General features: G+C 47.1%; 1 protein-coding gene across 1 annotated transcript in view; it reads right to left on the bottom strand.

Moving 5' to 3' along the window:
• Positions 1 to 14,717, bottom strand: part of SMIM31 (small integral membrane protein 31) — a 47,722-nt gene extending 33,005 nt beyond the window's left edge. Inside the window, exon 1 of the mRNA XM_078677017.1 lies at positions 14,587 to 14,717. Within this exon, the coding sequence (XP_078533143.1) occupies positions 14,587 to 14,698 (112 nt within the window). The 5' untranslated portion in view covers positions 14,699 to 14,717. The remainder of the gene's footprint in view (positions 1 to 14,586) is intronic.
• Between the last annotated feature and the right edge of the window lie 3,157 nt (positions 14,718 to 17,874).

The raw sequence follows: 17,874 nt of genomic DNA, 5'->3' as shown, positions 1-17,874 counted from the left end.
ATACACCTGCATGTGTGTAGTTAACCCTGCAACACCAGCCTTGGGGTACTGTAACCCCACCATAGTAGAAACAGAGGAACCACCCACAAAAAGTGGATCCTGCGAAAATGTAGTTGCCACAGACAAAGGGAAATCCCAATCACCCTCACCCCTAACCACTCCACATAGCCTTGGCCTGTTCCAGTCCATGGCTAACCCACTTAGAAAACCAACTTGCAGAGCACCACAGCGGACCTGGACCTCAGCCCCTTCAGAGCCAGATGAGGCAGGGGGATATCTGGTCGGTTCTTAGCCATCATAGATAGTGATCCCGCAAGTTCAGGCAAAGGTGGAGCTGTGGGGGGCATAACAGTGACAGAAGAAGATACGCCCAGTGGTGGAAGCACAGGAAGGTCTAGGACAAACATAAACAGATCGCAATGCAGGGACATAGTGAGGAGACTACAGGAGGAGAGGAGAACTACCCGTGCCCTGAAATAGGAAGAGAGAAGTTAGGCCAGGTGCAGAGAGTGAAGAGAGCAGGAATTGGATGACAAGAGGCTACTTGCCACCCTTGGGTCACCGGGCGGTGGATACCACCCATGTCCAAATCCCTGTGTCTTAGGGCATATGAGGAAATCATGATACAGGATATCTGATTGTCACTGAAACTTTATATTTCACAAATTAGATACTAATAGCACAAAGACGTAGCCCTTCCCCAGAAACAGCAACCAATTACATGGCATGGCCACTTGGGAAGAGTAACTACGCCGTAAAGGAGATAATTGCACTGAGGAAAGGCACATTTTACTCGAACCCTTTTTGTAGTTTGCTAGCCCAATGGACAAGGGAAAAGGGTGAGTACACTAGGCCCTGGCCACGAGAAGGTTCATTTGAGCCAGAAGACATGGCCATGGCAGAGGATTGCATAAGCCATGAGGGAGGAAACCCAGACTAGACATCCTCTACATGCAGCAATGTCTTGCAAGTGGGAAAAATACATCAAAGACAAGCTCACCACACCTTCAGCAGCAAGGCAATTTCCCCTGCTCCAGCAGGGGGACCAAAGGGATTGTCTATGTCCCTACGGCCAATATGGACAAGGAAGTACTTAGGACTAAGCTTCCATCTCCATTAGAATGGGCAGGGAAGTTGATAACCTGCTTTGAAAAGAACACAGCAGTAAGTAGCCTGATAGGTGATAAGACTAATGGCGTGTTCGCCATAGTCTTCATACCAGCAAGAACTCTGACTAATACCCGACACGATGGGCCAGTGTTTAACACATATAGACATCAGATGTGGATGGCCATGAGAAAAATGTTCCTCGACTGCCCAGCCATAGGGGGACTGATGGCAGAGCCTATTAAACCTGATGAAGGATACACAACTGTCTCAGTAGAATGAAGGAAAATGGGGCCAGGAGACAGGACAGCAATGGGTTAATGCAGGCCCACAGCTCACCTTCTTCTTCAATGTCCTTAAAAAGAGACTGCCCACCGAAGTCACCCATAGACCATGCCGCATTCTCCAAGGCAGTCCTGACCCTCATTGCCAACACCCCAATGCTATTAGGGAGACAAGTACAGCTGCCCAAGGAATTGTTATTCTAAACAGGTTACCCAAAATAAGGAAGTGCACACCTCCGTGGACTTGCCCTACACCATCCGGCAGCCAGCAACAGAGTCCTGATCCGCAACTTTCATTGCGAGTGGAGAGACAGCAAGTTTGAAGGGCCCTTACAAGGCATCTTTTCAACTCTTACAGCTGTCATGGTTGGAAGGAAAGGGTCATGGTACCAACTGTCAGATATTCGCTTGGACCCATCACTACCATCACAACCAAAGGAGTCACCATCACAGACTGTTCCAATAGGAACTATGAACACTTTGGGGACAGAAGCGCCTGTGGGGCTTCCCTCTGACTTTTTGAACACTTTGCGGATAGGAGTGTCTACAGGGCTCCCCCTGGACTTTACATCGACTCTTTCAAACCCCAACTAAAAACATTCACCTGTGTATTGTGTTTTTGCCCATGTGCTTTGGTGTTTTTTCAGCTATGTGTCATCGTACAGGAACAGGTTAGGTTTCAGCCAAGGCCACCAGGTAAAGTGGTCTAGCCTGAGTCCCGGGATCTTTACCCATTTAACATACAACTTCACTACACAAAACAACAGCATCCCACAGGCATTACATCACACACTATTACACAACACCTGGTATCAGCACATGACCTCAGTGGGGAGCCAAGTATTTACCAACTACTGCTATGTTGGCTTATTAATACTCCATGCAGTAGGTTCAGACAGACTATACATGTCCCAAGAGGTACCCCCCAACAAAACCTTGTGCCTCATACACTTACGCCGAATAAAAGCCAAACACCAGCCCAACACTATAGCACCACAGGCAGACACAGTGAACCTAACCAAGTATTATTATATCGTACTCAAAGTCCTTTATATCCTGAAAGAGCGGGATGAGATCCAGTCCGAGTTAGACAAACTCAAGAAAAAAGGGGCACAAGACAGCTGGAATTCAGAGGCAGGAGGGTACACATGGATAGAGGGTAAGGAGACACCCATAGTAGTCAGGAAGTTACCCGTGTATTCCGTGTGTTTTGGGGGAAGGGGAAGATACCCTGAAGGGTAAAAAACAATTGCAAGAGTAGAACAAATAATAATGATATGCAGTGGGGCACCTTCACATTGATGGACTACTACTGGCAATGTGGCGAACACGCCTGCAACCTACTCGTCCCAGGCTGGAGAGAGAAGATCTTTCTGCACTGCATCACCACTCCATGAGCAAAAGCACCGCACTTCTACACCAAGTACGCAAAATAAGGTAAGCTGAGTACTTTGGTTGGGACTGATTAAAGGACATTACTGAAGAGTTCCAGCTTCTCACTGCTGCGTAAATAGGCGGAGGATTTTAAATCCCCTTCTTCACCGTGCAAACTAAAGCCAGCTCTCAGTGGCTGCAGATCACCAGGTGGGAACTGCTGAAATGATGAACACCACTGATGAAGGCCTCACCGCAATCAAAGTAGAAATGCGTGCCATCTGCCTCATGATGACGCAGCAACGGTATGTCTTGGACTTAATGACTGCAATGTAAAGGGACGTATGCACCAAGAAAGGTACAGCGTGCTATAACTTCATCCTCATGAATGACCTGGACAATGGTACACTGTCAATCGTCATCCAAGCACTGCAGGGCCTACAGCAGGTCATGATTAAAGAAGGAGGTGTCCCAGACATAGAATGGTTCACAAGTTTGTTTGCCTGGGTACCAAGGTGGATCGCAGGCCTATGCAAGGCCTTGTTACCAGTGGCTGTAATCTTGCTCTTGCTATGCTGCACCCTACAACTATTATGTACCTTTGTGAAGAAGGCTACCCTGAAAAAAGGGGGAATACACCTGATTAGGACACTAAATGCCAAGGGAAACACGCACACCACATGCCAGAAAACCGCCAATGCGAAAGACACATTCACAAACAGTGGTGGTAGTAGATGTTAACTCAACAGGAGGGAGGAATCAAGTTATAGAAGGGTCCCCCTTTTAGAAGTCCAGCAGACCACAGAACAACTGTTGCCTGTACTACCCAAATTCACAATAACATAATGTGTATTTGTAAAGGACACGTATCACCCAAGGGTATACAGGTGCTATATAACAGATGTTTATTGTTACCCAACTCAATGGTACTAATTTTATCGACCTCAGAAGGATGACAGGCTGAGTGGACATGCCAGTATTTGAACCTAAGACCATGATGTTAAACACAGGCCCCTACAGTGGACAAATTAGCCCATTAAGCAGCCAGACCCAACATAAAACAATTGTTACGGTTTAAGAGTGACCCTTCATCACATCAACATAACACAGCTGCCCTCTGTTCACCCCTAGCACTCCCCGTGATGGAAACATCAGATATGAAACAAGCGTCAAACACATCTGGAAGGCCCCAGGATGTAATACCTAAAGAAACAAGTCAGATGCACACACTCATAAATACAATTAATTGAACAGCTGAGGGCCTGCATCCGGCCCAAGGGCACGATGCCAGAGCAGCCGGTCAGTTGCATTCATCACATAAAGCCCAATCAATGCCTAGTGTCAAAACCAAAGAGGATGATGGACGGAGTGTTGAACATTGTAAGCACTCACCCACAGTCAACTGATCTGGGTTTAATCCATCATCATTCTTTAGCTCACTCCAACACCCTAGTTAAGACATGGCCATATGCAAATCAGTCTGACCCTGTGCCTCATGGGAGTAGTCCAGGTCGAACTGCCAAGCCATATCTTCCCTGGACTGGAAACAAGCATCCTGGGACCGGTTTCTTGCTAATCAGCCGTCATCAGCCAGGCTAGCTTGAATCCAGTGGCAAAGTGAGCAATGGACCGACGTCTGGGCATAGCCTGCCAACTTAGGGCGAACAAAGCAAAACCAAAGGGGATGATGGACGGAGTGTTGAACATTGCAAGCACTCACCCCCAGTCAACTGATCTGGGTTTAATCCATCAACATTCTTTAGCTCACTCCGCCACCCCAGTTAAGACATGGCCATATGCAAATCAGTCTGACCCTGTGCCTCAGGGGAACAGTCCAGCCCGAACTGCCAAGCCATGTCTTCCCTGGAGCGGAAAGAAGCATCTTGGGACCAGTTTCTGGCTAACCAGCCGTCATCAGCCAGGCTAGCTTGAATCCAGTGACAAAGTGAGCAAGGGACCCACGTCTGGGCATACCCTGCCAACTTAGGGCGAATAAAGCAAAACCAAAGGGGATGGTGGACGGAGTGTTGACCATTGCAAGCACTCACCCCCAGTCAACTGATCTGGGTCTAATCCATCATCATTCTTTAGCTCACTCCGCCACACCAGTTAAGACATGGCCATATGCAATTCAGTCTGACCCTGTGCCTCATGGGAGCAGTCCAGGTCGAACTGCCAAGCCATGTCTTCCCTGGCCGGAAACAAGCATCCTGGGACTGGTTTCTGGCTAATCAGCTGTCATCAGCCAGGCTAGCTTGAATCCAGTGGCAAAGTAAGCAAGGGACCGACGTCTGGGCATACCCTGCCAACTTAGGGCGAACAAAGCAAAACCAAAGGGGATGATGAAGGGAGTGTTGAACATTGCAAGCACTCACCCCCAGTCAAGTGATCTGGGTTTAATCCATCATCATTCTTTAGCTCACTCCGCCATCCCAGTTAAGACATGGCCATATGCAAAACAGTCTGACCCTGTGCCTCATGGGAGCATCAAGGTCGAACTGCCAAGCCATGTCTTCCCTGGACCGGAAACAAGCATCCTGGGACTGGTTTCTGGCTTATCAGACGACATCAGCCAGGCTAGCTTGAATCCAGTGGCAAAGTGAGCAAGGGACCCACGTCTGGGCATACCCTACCAACTTAGGGCGAACATGTATGTGTTGTTTTTCTCTTTCCCTCACAATTTAGTAAATGAATACAGACTTCCTTGGCTGCTTGGGTTTTAGTGATGTATTACTCTTGTCAGTTCACCAAAGAGTTCCTTTTAAATTTGCCAATAGGTCCAGGATGTTGTTTTTTTTACTCTCTCATAGATAGATGAAAGTGGTTCTTGGGTGCCTTGCTAATATATGGTTTCAAAAAGGGGGTGGTGATGGACAGAGTATCTGAGTTAATCAGAACACTCCGACCCAGTCAACAGATCAGGGCTTGATCCATCACCGTTTTTTAGCTCACTGCACCATCCCAGTTCAGAACCTGGCTATATGCAAATTAGTCTGTCCCTGGCCCAGTGCATCATGGGAACAGGGCAGACCAAACTACCAAGCCAATTCTTCACTGGAAAGGAAACAAGCTTCCGGGGACCGGTTTCTGGCATTACAGCCGTCTTCGGCCCGGCTTGCTTGAATCCTGATGGTGCAATGAGCAAGGGACTCATGTCTGAGCATACCCTTCCACACTCATGGTGGCCAAAATAATTTCAAAAAGGGGGTGGTGATGGACAGAGTATCTGAGTTAATCAGAACACTCCTACTCAGTCAACAGATCAGGGCTTGATCCATCACCGTTTTTTAGCTCACTGCACCATCCCAGTTCAGAACCTGGCTATATGCAAATTAGTCTGTCCCTGGCCCAGTGCATCATGGGAACAGGGCAGACCAAACTACCAAGCCAATTCTTCACTGGAAAGGAAACAAGCTTCCGGGGACCGGTTTCTGGCATTACAGCCGTCTTCGGCCCGGCTTGCTTGAATCCTGATGGTGCAATGAGCAAGGGACTCATGTCTGAGCATACCCTTCCACACTCATGGTGGCCAAAATAATTTCAAAAAGGGGGTGGTGATGGACAGAGTATCTGAGTTAATCAGAACACTCCTACCCAGTCAACAGATCAGGGCTTGATCCATCACCGTTTTTTAGCTCACTGCACCATCCCAGTTCAGAACCTGGCTATATGCAAATTAGTCTGTCCCTGGCCCAGTGCATCATGGGAACAGGGCAGACCAAACTACCTAGCCAATTCTTCACTGGAAAGGAAACAAGCTTCCGGGAACCGGTTTCTGGCATTACAGCCGTCTTCGGCCCGGCTTGCTTGAATCCTGATGGTGCAATGAGCAAGGGACTCATGTCTGAGCATACCCTTCCACACTCATGGTGGCCAAAATAATTTCAAAAAGGGGGTGGTGATGGACAGAGTATCTGAGTTAATCAGAACACTCCTACCCAGTCAACAGATCAGGGCTTGATCCATCACCGTTTTTTAGCTCACTGCACCATCCCAGTTCAGAACCTGGCTATATGCAAATTAGTCTGTCCCTGGCCCAGTGCATCATGGGAACAGGGCAGACCAAACTACCAAGCCAATTCTTCACTGGAAAGGAAACAAGCTTCCGGGGACCGGTTTCTGGCATTACAGCCGTCTTCGGCCCGGCTTGCTTGAATCCTGATGGTGCAATGAGCAAGGGACTCATGTCTGAGCATACCCTTCCACACTCATGGTGGCCAAAATAATTTCAAAAAGGGGGTGGTGATGGACAGAGTATCTGAGTTAATCAGAACACTCCTACCCAGTCAACAGATCTGGGCTTGATCCATCACCGTTTTTTAGCTCACTGCACCATCCCAGTTCAGAACCTGGCTATATGCAAATTAGTCTGTCCCTGGCCCAGTGCATCATGGGAACAGGGCAGACCAAACTACCAAGCCAATTCTTCACTGGAAAGGAAACAAGCTTCCGGGGACCGGTTTCTGGCATTACAGCCGTCTTCGGCCCGGCTTGCTTGAATCCTGATGGTGCAATGAGCAAGGGACTCATGTCTGAGCATACCCTTCCACACTCATGGTGGCCAAAATAATTTCAAAAAGGGGGTGGTGATGGACAGAGTATCTGAGTTAATCAGAACACTCCTACCCAGTCAACAGATCAGGGCTTGATCCATCACCGTTTTTTAGCTCACTGCACCATCCCAGTTCAGAACCTGGCTATATGCAAATTAGTCTGTCCCTGGCCCAGTGCATCATGGGAACAGGGCAGACCAAACTACCAAGCCAATTCTTCACTGGAAAGGAAACAAGCTTCCGGGGACCGGTTTCTGGCATTACAGCCGTCTTCGGCCCGGCTTGCTTGAATCCTGATGGTGCAATGAGCAAGGGACTCATGTCTGAGCATACCCTTCCACACTCATGGTGGCCAAAATAATTTCAAAAAGGGGGTGGTGATGGACAGAGTATCTGAGTTAATCAGAACACTCCTACCCAGTCAACAGATCAGGGCTTGATCCATCACCGTTTTTTAGCTCACTGCACCATCGCAGTTCAGAACCTGGCTATATGCAAATTAGTCTGTCCCTGGCCCAGTGCATCATGGGAACAGGGTAGACCAAACTACCTAGCCAATTCTTCACTGGAAAGGAAACAAGCTTCCGGGAACCGGTTTCTGGCATTACAGCCGTCTTCGGCCCGGCTTGCTTGAATCCTGATGGTGCAATGAGCAAGGGACTCATGTCTGAGCATACCCTTCCACACTCATGGTGGCCAAAATAATTTCAAAAAGGGGGTGGTGATGGACAGAGTATCTGAGTTAATCAGAACACTCCTACCCAGTCAACAGATCAGGGCTTGATCCATCACCGTTTTTTAGCTCACTGCACCATCCCAGTTCAGAACCTGGCTATATGCAAATTAGTCTGTCCCTGGCCCAGTGCATCATGGGAACAGGGCAGACCAAACTACCAAGCCAATTCTTCACTGGAAAGGAAACAAGCTTCCGGGGACCGGTTTCTGGCATTACAGCCGTCTTCGGCCCGGCTTGCTTGAATCCTGATGGTGCAATGAGCAAGGGACTCATGTCTGAGCATACCCTTCCACACTCATGGTGGCCAAAATAATTTCAAAAAGGGGGTGGTGATGGACAGAGTATCTGAGTTAATCAGAACACTCCTACCCAGTCAACAGATCTGGGCTTGATCCATCACCGTTTTTTAGCTCACTGCACCATCCCAGTTCAGAACCTGGCTATATGCAAATTAGTCTGTCCCTGGCCCAGTGCATCATGGGAACAGGGCAGACCAAACTACCAAGCCAATTCTTCACTGGAAAGGAAACAAGCTTCCGGGGACCGGTTTCTGGCATTACAGCCGTCTTCGGCCCGGCTTGCTTGAATCCTGATGGTGCAATGAGCAAGGGACTCATGTCTGAGCATACCCTTCCACACTCATGGTGGCCAAAATAATTTCAAAAAGGGGGTGGTGATGGACAGAGTATCTGAGTTAATCAGAACACTCCTACCCAGTCAACAGATCAGGGCTTGATCCATCACCGTTTTTTAGCTCACTGCACCATCCCAGTTCAGAACCTGGCTATATGCAAATTAGTCTGTCCCTGGCCCAGTGCATCATGGGAACAGGGCAGACCAAACTACCAAGCCAATTCTTCACTGGAAAGGAAACAAGCTTCCGGGGACCGGTTTCTGGCATTACAGCCGTCTTCGGCCCGGCTTGCTTGAATCCTGATGGTGCAATGAGCAAGGGACTCATGTCTGAGCATACCCTTCCACACTCATGGTGGCCAAAATAATTTCAAAAAGGGGGTGGTGATGGACAGAGTATCTGAGTTAATCAGAACACTCCTACCCAGTCAACAGATCAGGGCTTGATCCATCACCGTTTTTTAGCTCACTGCACCATCCCAGTTCAGAACCTGGCTATATGCAAATTAGTCTGTCCCTGGCCCAGTGCATCATTGGAACAGGGCAGACCAAACTACCAAGCCAATTCTTCACTGGAAAGGAAACAAGCTTCCGGGGACCGGTTTCTGGCATTACAGCCGTCTTCGGCCCGGCTTGCTTGAATCCTGATGGTGCAATGAGCAAGGGACTCATGTCTGAGCATACCCTTCCACACTCATGGTGGCCAAAATAATTTCAAAAAGGGGGTGGTGATGGACAGAGTATCTGAGTTAATCAGAACACTCCTACCCAGTCAACAGATCAGGGCTTGATCCATCACCGTTTTTTAGCTCACTGCACCATCCCAGTTCAGAACCTGGCTATATGCAAATTAGTCTGTCCCTGGCCCAGTGCATCATGGGAACAGGGCAGACCAAACTGCCAAGCCAATTCTTCACTGGAAAGGAAACAAGCTTCCGGGGACCGTTTCTGGCATTACAGCCGTCTTCGGCCCGGCTTGCTTGAATCCTGATGGTGCAATGAGCAAGGGACTCATGTCTGAGCATACCCTTCCACACTCATGGTGGCCAAAATAATTTCAAAAAGGGGGTGGTGATGGACAGAGTATCTGAGTTAATCAGAACACTCCTACCCAGTCAACAGATCAGGGCTTGATCCATCACCGTTTTTTAGCTCACTGCACCATCCCAGTTCAGAACCTGGCTATATGCAAATTAGTCTGTCCCTGGCCAAGTGCATCATGGGAACAGGGCAGACCAAACTACCAAGCCAATTCTTCACTGGAAAGGAAACAAGCTTCCGGGGACCGGTTTCTGGCATTACAGCCGTCTTCGGCCCGGCTTGCTTGAATCCTGATGGTGCAATGAGCAAGGGACTCATGTCTGAGCATACCCTTCCACACTCATGGTGGCCAAAATAATTTCAAAAAGGGGGTGGTGATGGACAGAGTATCTGAGTTAATCAGAACACTCCTACCCAGTCAACAGATCAGGGCTTGATCCATCACAGTTTTTTAGCTCACTGCACCATCCCAGTTCAGAACCTGGCTATATGCAAATTAGTCTGTCCCTGGCCCAGTGCATCATGGGAACAGGGCAGACCAAACTACCAAGCCAATTCTTCACTGGAAAGGAAACAAGCTTCCGGGGACCGGTTTCTGGCATTACAGCCGTCTTCGGCCCGGCTTGCTTGAATCCTGATGGTGCAATGAGCAAGGGACTCATGTCTGAGCATACCCTTCCACACTCATGGTGGCCAAAATAATTTCAAAAAGGGGGTGGTGATGGACAGAGTATCTGAGTTAATCAGAACACTCCTACCCAGTCAACAGATCAGGGCTTGATCCATCACCGTTTTTTAGCTCACTGCACCATCCCAGTTCAGAACCTGGCTATATGCAAATTAGTCTGTCCCTGGACCAGTGCATCATGGGAACAGGGCAGACCAAACTACCAAGTCAATTCTTCACTGGAAAGGAAACAAGCTTCCCCCTTTTTGAAATTATTTTGGCCACCATGAGTGTGGAAGGGTATGCTCAGACATGAGTCCCTTGCTCATTGCACCATCAGGATTCAAGCCGGAGCAGGCAGGAGCCCTACCCTGCGCCCCGGTGCCGAAGGAGGGAAGAAGAGTCCTGCTGCCGGGCCCTGCAGCTGAGGAGAGCCGCCGCACCAAGGAAGCCGGTGAGTGGGTTGCTGAGCTGCGAGGGCGGGGCGGGGGGCATGTGTGTGCGCGCGCGCCTGCGTGGGGGGGGCTGTGTATGTGTGTGTGCGTGCGTGTGTGTGTGTATGTGTCTTGGAGTGCGTGTGTGTGACTGTGGGGGAGGGGGTGTGTGTGTGAGCGAGTGTCTGTCTGTATGCGTGCGCATGTGTACGGCGCGGGACGCGACGTGCGCGTTCGCGCACACAAATCCAGGCAAAAGCTCGTACCACCCTCTTGTCCGTCCTTCCCCCGTAACAGATAACTATACGTCTCCAGCTGGACACATGCATCCTTCGAATGCATTACCAGCGAGACCCAAAAAAGAGGACGTTGGATTGGCAGGGAATGGGACCAGCAAAGCTGAGTACCAGGTAGTATGAGCACTTCCTAACTAAACTAAACTAATCTAAGTTTAGCAAAACATTACACTAGACCCGTGGTACTCATAGTACGGCCCGCGGGCCACCAGCGACCCGGCAGGCCCTACTTGGTGCCCCCGGACCTTGCAGGTAATGTACCTATGGCCGCCCAGCTCTTCACGATTTATTCCGGTGCAATTTTGAAAACGTCCAGCCTTGGGAAACCCAATATTACCAGTGACAGAAGAGAGTGTAGAGTGAGTGTGGAGAGAGAGACAGTGGAGAGAGTGTAGAGAGAGAGGGAGGAGAATGAGAGAGACAGTGGAGAGAGAGTGGAGAGAGAGGGGAGAGTGGGAGAGACAGTGGAGAGAGAGTGGAGAGAGAGAGAACAGAGACAGTGGAGAGAGAGTGGAGAGAGAGGGGAGATTGGGAGAGACAGTGGATAGAGAGTGGAGAGAGAGAGAGAGAGAGAGGAAAGAGACAGCGGAGAATGAATGGAGAGAAAGAGACAGTGGAGAGAGAGAGGAGAGAGACAGTGGAGAGAGAGAGGAGAGAGAGAGTGGAGAGAGGAGAGCGAGAGAGACAGTGGAGAGAGAGAGAGAGAGCTAGAGAGACAGTCGAGAGAGAGTGGATAGAGATACTGACTGACTGAGACTGAATGACAGAGAGAGACTGACTGACAGAGAGAAACTAACAGAGAGAGAGAGACTGACTGAGAGAAACTGACTGAATGAGAGAGACTGACTGACACAGACTGAGAGACACTGATGGACTTAGAGAGAGAGAGAGACTGACAGAGAGACAGAGACTGACTGACTGATAGAGAGACAAAGAGAGAGAGAGAGAGAGACTGACTGATAGAGACTGACAGAGAGAGACTGCCTGACTGAGAGAGACTGACTTACTGAATGAGAGACTGACTGAATGAGAGAGACTGACTAACTTATACAGAGAGACTGACTCAGAGAGAGATTGATTGACAGAGACTGACTGACAGAGAGAGGGAGAGGCTGACTGACAGAGAGAGACTTACAGAGCGAGAGAGAGACTGACTGACTGAGAGAGACTGACTGAAAGAGACTGACTAAATGAGAGACTGACTAAATAAGAGAGACTGACTGAATGAGAGAGACTGACTAACTGAGAGACACTGACTGAGAGAGAGAGACTGACAGAGAGAGACTGCCTGACTGAGAGAGACTGACTTACTGAATGAGAGACTGACTGAATGAGAGAGACTGACTAACTTATACAGAGAGACTGACTCAGAGAGAGATTGATTGACAGAGACTGACTGACAGAGAGAGGGAGAGGCTGACTGACTGAGAGAGAGACTTACAGAGCGAGAGAGAGACTGACTGACAGAGAGACTGACTGAAAGAGACTGACTAAATGAGAGACTGACTAAATAAGAGAGACTGACTGAATGAGAGAGACTGACTAACTGAGAGAGACTGACAGAGAGAGACTGCCTGACTGAGAGAGACTGACTTACTGAATGAGAGACTGACTGAATGAGAGAGACTGACTAACTTATACAGAGAGACTGACTCAGAGAGAGATTGATTGACAGAGACTGACTGACAGAGAGAGGGAGAGGCTGACTGACTGAGAGAGAGACTTACAGAGCGAGAGAGAGACTGACTGACTGAGAGAGACTGACTGAAAGAGACTGACTAAATGAGAGACTGACTAAATAAGAGAGACTGACTGAATGAGAGAGACTGACTAACTGAGAGACACTGACTGAGAGAGAGAGACTGACTGACAGAGACTGACTGACTGACTGACAGAGAGACTGACTGACTGACTGAGTGAGAGAGACTGACTGAGACTGGCTGACAGAGAGAGACTGACTGACTGAGAGAGAGACTGACAGAGAGAGAGGCTGCCTAACTAAGAGAGACTGACTGACTGAATCAGAGACTGACTGAATGAGAGAGACTGACTGACAGAGACACTAACTGACTGAGAGAGAGACTGACTAACTGACAGAGAGAGAGACTGACTAACTGACAGAGAGAGACTAACATAGAGAGAGAGAGACTGACTGACTGACTGACAGAGACTGGCTGACAGAGACTGACTGACTGAGACACTGACTGACTCAGAGAGAGAGAGAGAGACTGTGATGGAATTAGGGTCAAAGTGTGTATGTCTATGTAATGTCTCTTAAGATTGCTATTGTATGCTAATAAAAATGTATTATCAAAAAATGCTCTTTGTAGTTACTTCTGCTTTTGAAATAGGGCATTGTCGCATTATCTAATGTTTTGAAACAGGTTTTATTTTTTTTCCCCACTCTAGCCCTGCCCCCCACTGACCCCGCCCCCCACCGACCCCACACCTACCGGTGCGTCCCTCGGCCACAAACCACACTGTAATTTTGGCCCCCGACAGAAAGTTTGTGAGTACCCATGCACTTGACTATACTAAACTTTGTATGGATGGAGACAAGCGTAATTAGTTTCACGATGCTTGACTTACTGTCTGTGAAACTTAAAATATTGTACTGGCATGGGAACTTTAACGTAACTATCCACTGATATTTACAACCTCTGAAAAAATTCTCAAATTCTATGGGGCAGATTTACAAGCCCCTTGCGCCACTTTTGTGCCATTTTGTAACACGGGAGAAGTGACGCAAAAGTGGCGCAAGGGGCTTATAAATCTGCCCTTAAATGTTTTGCGTTTGTTGCCCAAAGCAATTGACAGAATAGTTTACGTTTTTATAGCAGTTAGGTCGCTGGTCATAGAGGTGAAAAATAACTGGTCAATTTTAGTTAGACATTGCTTTAAAGATGAATCTGCCTTTCCATAAATATGAATTGGGCCCAGAGTTTAATTGAATCGATGTTTGTTTTGTTAAAGATTTTTTTTCATATTTAGGAACGTGCTATATTTTGATAAAGTATGTGTGGTGCTAGACGAATATTTAGTACAGTGACCCTTTTATTTATTTTAAAAGACGTCACCAGATAAAAACACAGGCGCAACCAGAACAAGCACTGAACCAACGAGTTTGGCAACACTTCCAAAACAGACGTCAACCCTCGCTCTATGTATGCAGTCCATTAAACTAAAAGAAAGACTAGTTCCACAGTTTTTTCAGCATTCTTCAACATGAACATTGTTATTAGCACTTATTTAAAAAAATAACAATCAAAACTGTAACAACAAGTGCATAACACAAGCAATTGGAAAAAATAAATCTCAATAAAATAATAGCTTTTTAAATTATTTTAGTTTCTAAGTAAACGGTATTAATAACATGCAATCTCCTTCGTTTGCTCATTAATAAAATAACAAAAGTCTCTCCTAAACGACCATTGTTTGCTCCCGCCCCGTGCTGTAGTTACCTGCGCTGTCTGCCTCGGGCTCGCTGTAGATGGAAGCCAGGGTAAATATGGAGAAGACGACGAAAGCTAAGAGGATGAACGCCACTTCCAAATTTGTGAATGGAAGCGCCATGTACTGGAGCCGACTGCACCTGAAACAAAATATCCAACGAGAGTTTTCATGTGAAGGAAACGGGCATGTTTCAAGAAACGGCAGTGACATCCGGGATACGAACCACCAGTTAAACAGGTTGAACTGCTTCTTGAGTAGAAGCCAAGTTGCTGTATGTGTTTAGAAGTAAAGAGAGAAATTGATGAAAACCATCCTTGAGTAACGTACCTGAAGTTCAGGACACAGCGCAACTCGAACCCCTTCCTCCTGTGGCCGGTACCATTGCATTGTCTGGAGGACACGATGCCGTCACACCCAGCCACAAGTAAACATGGGAGAGACTTTCAACAGAATGCGTGAATTACCAGGTACTAAGTAATCTTTTCTAGCGAATACAATGGGCTAATATGCTGGCGTGATGGATAAAGCAAGCAAGGTAATTTGAATTGGTTTACAGGGACCGTTGCAAGCATTAGCATTAAGCGCTAGACTTCAATAAGGGAAAACTAATTTTAGTGATTATTTTGCCAGTAAAGCCGACGCTGAAGGGTTAAAGCTGTAGCATGGTTGAGAGCATGGCTGCCATTCTTTACATAAGTGTGGTGCGCTATCATACATGCCAACATTTTAGGGCAGACAAGTGGGAGATTTAAAGATATAGTCGGGAGAATGTATTTTCGCCACTGGTTTATACTGAAGCAGAGGCAATCTATGTGCCTGAATCAGGGCTGTTGGAAAGTATAGTGACAATCAGCATATCATTTTAATAACATAGCACAAACAAAAATAGACTTCTATTCTATGCTTTTGTTTACACTATGTAAACATGCCAGAAATGTAATGTTGAGGCCTGTCACATGCTCTAATCTCCCCCTTAAAGAAAACAGGACCAAGGTGTGAACCTTTGATGTCAGAGGTCACTCTTGGAAGCGGAGATTGGAGCACTACATACCCCCACAACACAACCCCCCCCCCCTCATTTGCCTGAGAGGACCCGGGAAGAAGAGTGTTAAGATCAGTGAAGTACCAGATGCAGTTGAATTGCATAGCTGACGGCAGTGGCCGGTGCCATTTGATGGAGCTTATGGGGTCAGAGGTGGGTGAACCTAAAACACCCTTGTTTCGCCCTGACTCCAGTTCCAATCCCATGAAGTGTGATCAGAGGATCACGAGAAATACATGAGATGGCTGGCATATGTATATGATCAGTTGCATATCTCGGCTAAATCATTCATTGGAATTACGCTCTTTCTTGGAGGAGGAAGGCCCAGATGCGGTTTTCCTCACAAAAGCCTGGCTACTAGATGAGTTGGTGCCCAACATCATCCTAGACTTGCCTTCGGGATACTACATCTGCTGGAGAGACCAGGTGAATAATAAAATGGGATGTGGGATTGCTATTAGTTTCAAGGAGGCATTTAGATGCACCCATGAACCTTTACGTCTTCCTAACTGCTGCGAAAGTTTGCCATCTCCTTGACCCCAACTTTCACCTTCTCAGGTGTGCTTTTATATCAGCCTCCTTGTCCCTGTGGCCAATTTGCCCAGGGTCTTCCTGGTGCGATTGCTAGTTTAGCAATTAATAAGCCTAACTTTATTGTACTAGGTGATTTAAATGTTCATCTCGAAGATTCTAAATGTTACCAATCCTCTGAGTTATTACAAGACCTCACCTCCTTTCACTACTTCAAAAAGTGTCAGGCACAACACATGAAAAAAGGCATTTGAGCGACCCTATTTTCCACTACGACCGCACCTCAAAGTTCTAGATCTGCGTTGTGGTCAGACAATTTTATGATTCCAATGATTCTGTGTACTCCTTTTCATAACCCTCCCTCCATGCCAGTCACTCTAAGGGATCGTAGCTGTACAAAACTTAACATCAAGAAATGGAAATCTGCTCTTAGTGACTCTACACCTGATCTGGGTAAGGACCGCATATCAGCTAATAAAAAGGTCACCCAGTTGTTTTGTTTCTGACTCTTATATAGCGTGAACTTGACCCAAAGGCATCAGAGCGCTTCACAAGAGCACCCGTTGTGTTACACAAGGACACATTTATTTTTGTTAGGCACAGGGAGATTAAGTGATATACCCAGAATCACATAATGTTGAGCGTCATTGCCGAGACTCGAACTCCATTCCTCAGATTTGAGATTGACCGCCCTAGCTGTTAGACTACATCCGCTCCCCAAACAGTCTCTACATCATGTTATCCCTGTGAAGTCACTTAAATGGTGTTCTATGGTAAATCCGCTCTGGGTACACTCCCCACCTTCTGACACTTAGGAAAGATTGAAAAAAGAGTGAGAAGAAGTAGAGGAAAACTTATGATGAGCAAGGCTACAAGGAAATACCATACTGAAATTAAATTGGCCCTAGTTGCCTACTATGCAGTTTCAAATTGACAAAACATTGACAGAATTGAAATCGGATGTCCCCCCACCAGAATCTTTCCCTAGTTCACTGAATGATTGTGCGATTCTTAAAAAAATTACAGATATTTACCCCACTTTTCAGGAAGTTGAAAGAGAACTAGCTTCAAATAGAAATGAGGGAGAACAGAAGAAGGGGAAGGCTTGCCTCTAGAACTGCCCAAAGATTACTTTCAATAGTTTTGCAAGATCATTTAGCAAAGTAAATTCAGGATCCCCTCTTGATCCTTCTCCTCCTCACATTCTTTCTCAATTGGCAGATCATCTCTTCCAGTCCTGCTGGAAATGTTGAACCGCTCTTTGTTAAATGGGTCAGTATTACCTGCATGGAAACATACTGTTGTGAACGCCATATTTAAAAAGCCTAATTTGGACCCTCTTTGCTAAGGGAACTATAGACCCATTTTGTTGTTCCCAGGAGTGAGCAAGGTTTTGGAGATGCATGTTAACCAGTATCTGTCTGGGCTCATAGAAGCAAACAATGTCCTATACCTGACCTAGATGGGGCTTCGACCACAGTATAGAACTGAAACCGCTGGCTGTAGTAGAGGAGTTGAAGCTGCTGTTGGATCGAAGCAGTACAGTCGCCATTTTACTCCTTGATCTCAGTGCGGTGTTTGATACAGTCAACAAAGGAATTCTCATTGAAAGAATAAATACAGGAGTCACCTGAAATACCCTGAAATGGCTTACTTCATTTGTTAAAGACAGAACCTTTTAGGAGTTCGATAAATCCTTCTTTTCGGACACCTTCCCTCTGAA

The sequence above is a fragment of the Lissotriton helveticus genome, chromosome 2_1 (assembly GCF_964261635.1).
Source record: "Lissotriton helveticus chromosome 2_1, aLisHel1.1, whole genome shotgun sequence".
In the NCBI taxonomy this organism is placed as follows: Eukaryota; Metazoa; Chordata; class Amphibia; order Caudata; family Salamandridae; genus Lissotriton; species Lissotriton helveticus.
The sequence above is the reverse complement of the archived record's forward strand: the minus strand, read 5'-3'. Positions and strand labels throughout refer to the sequence as shown.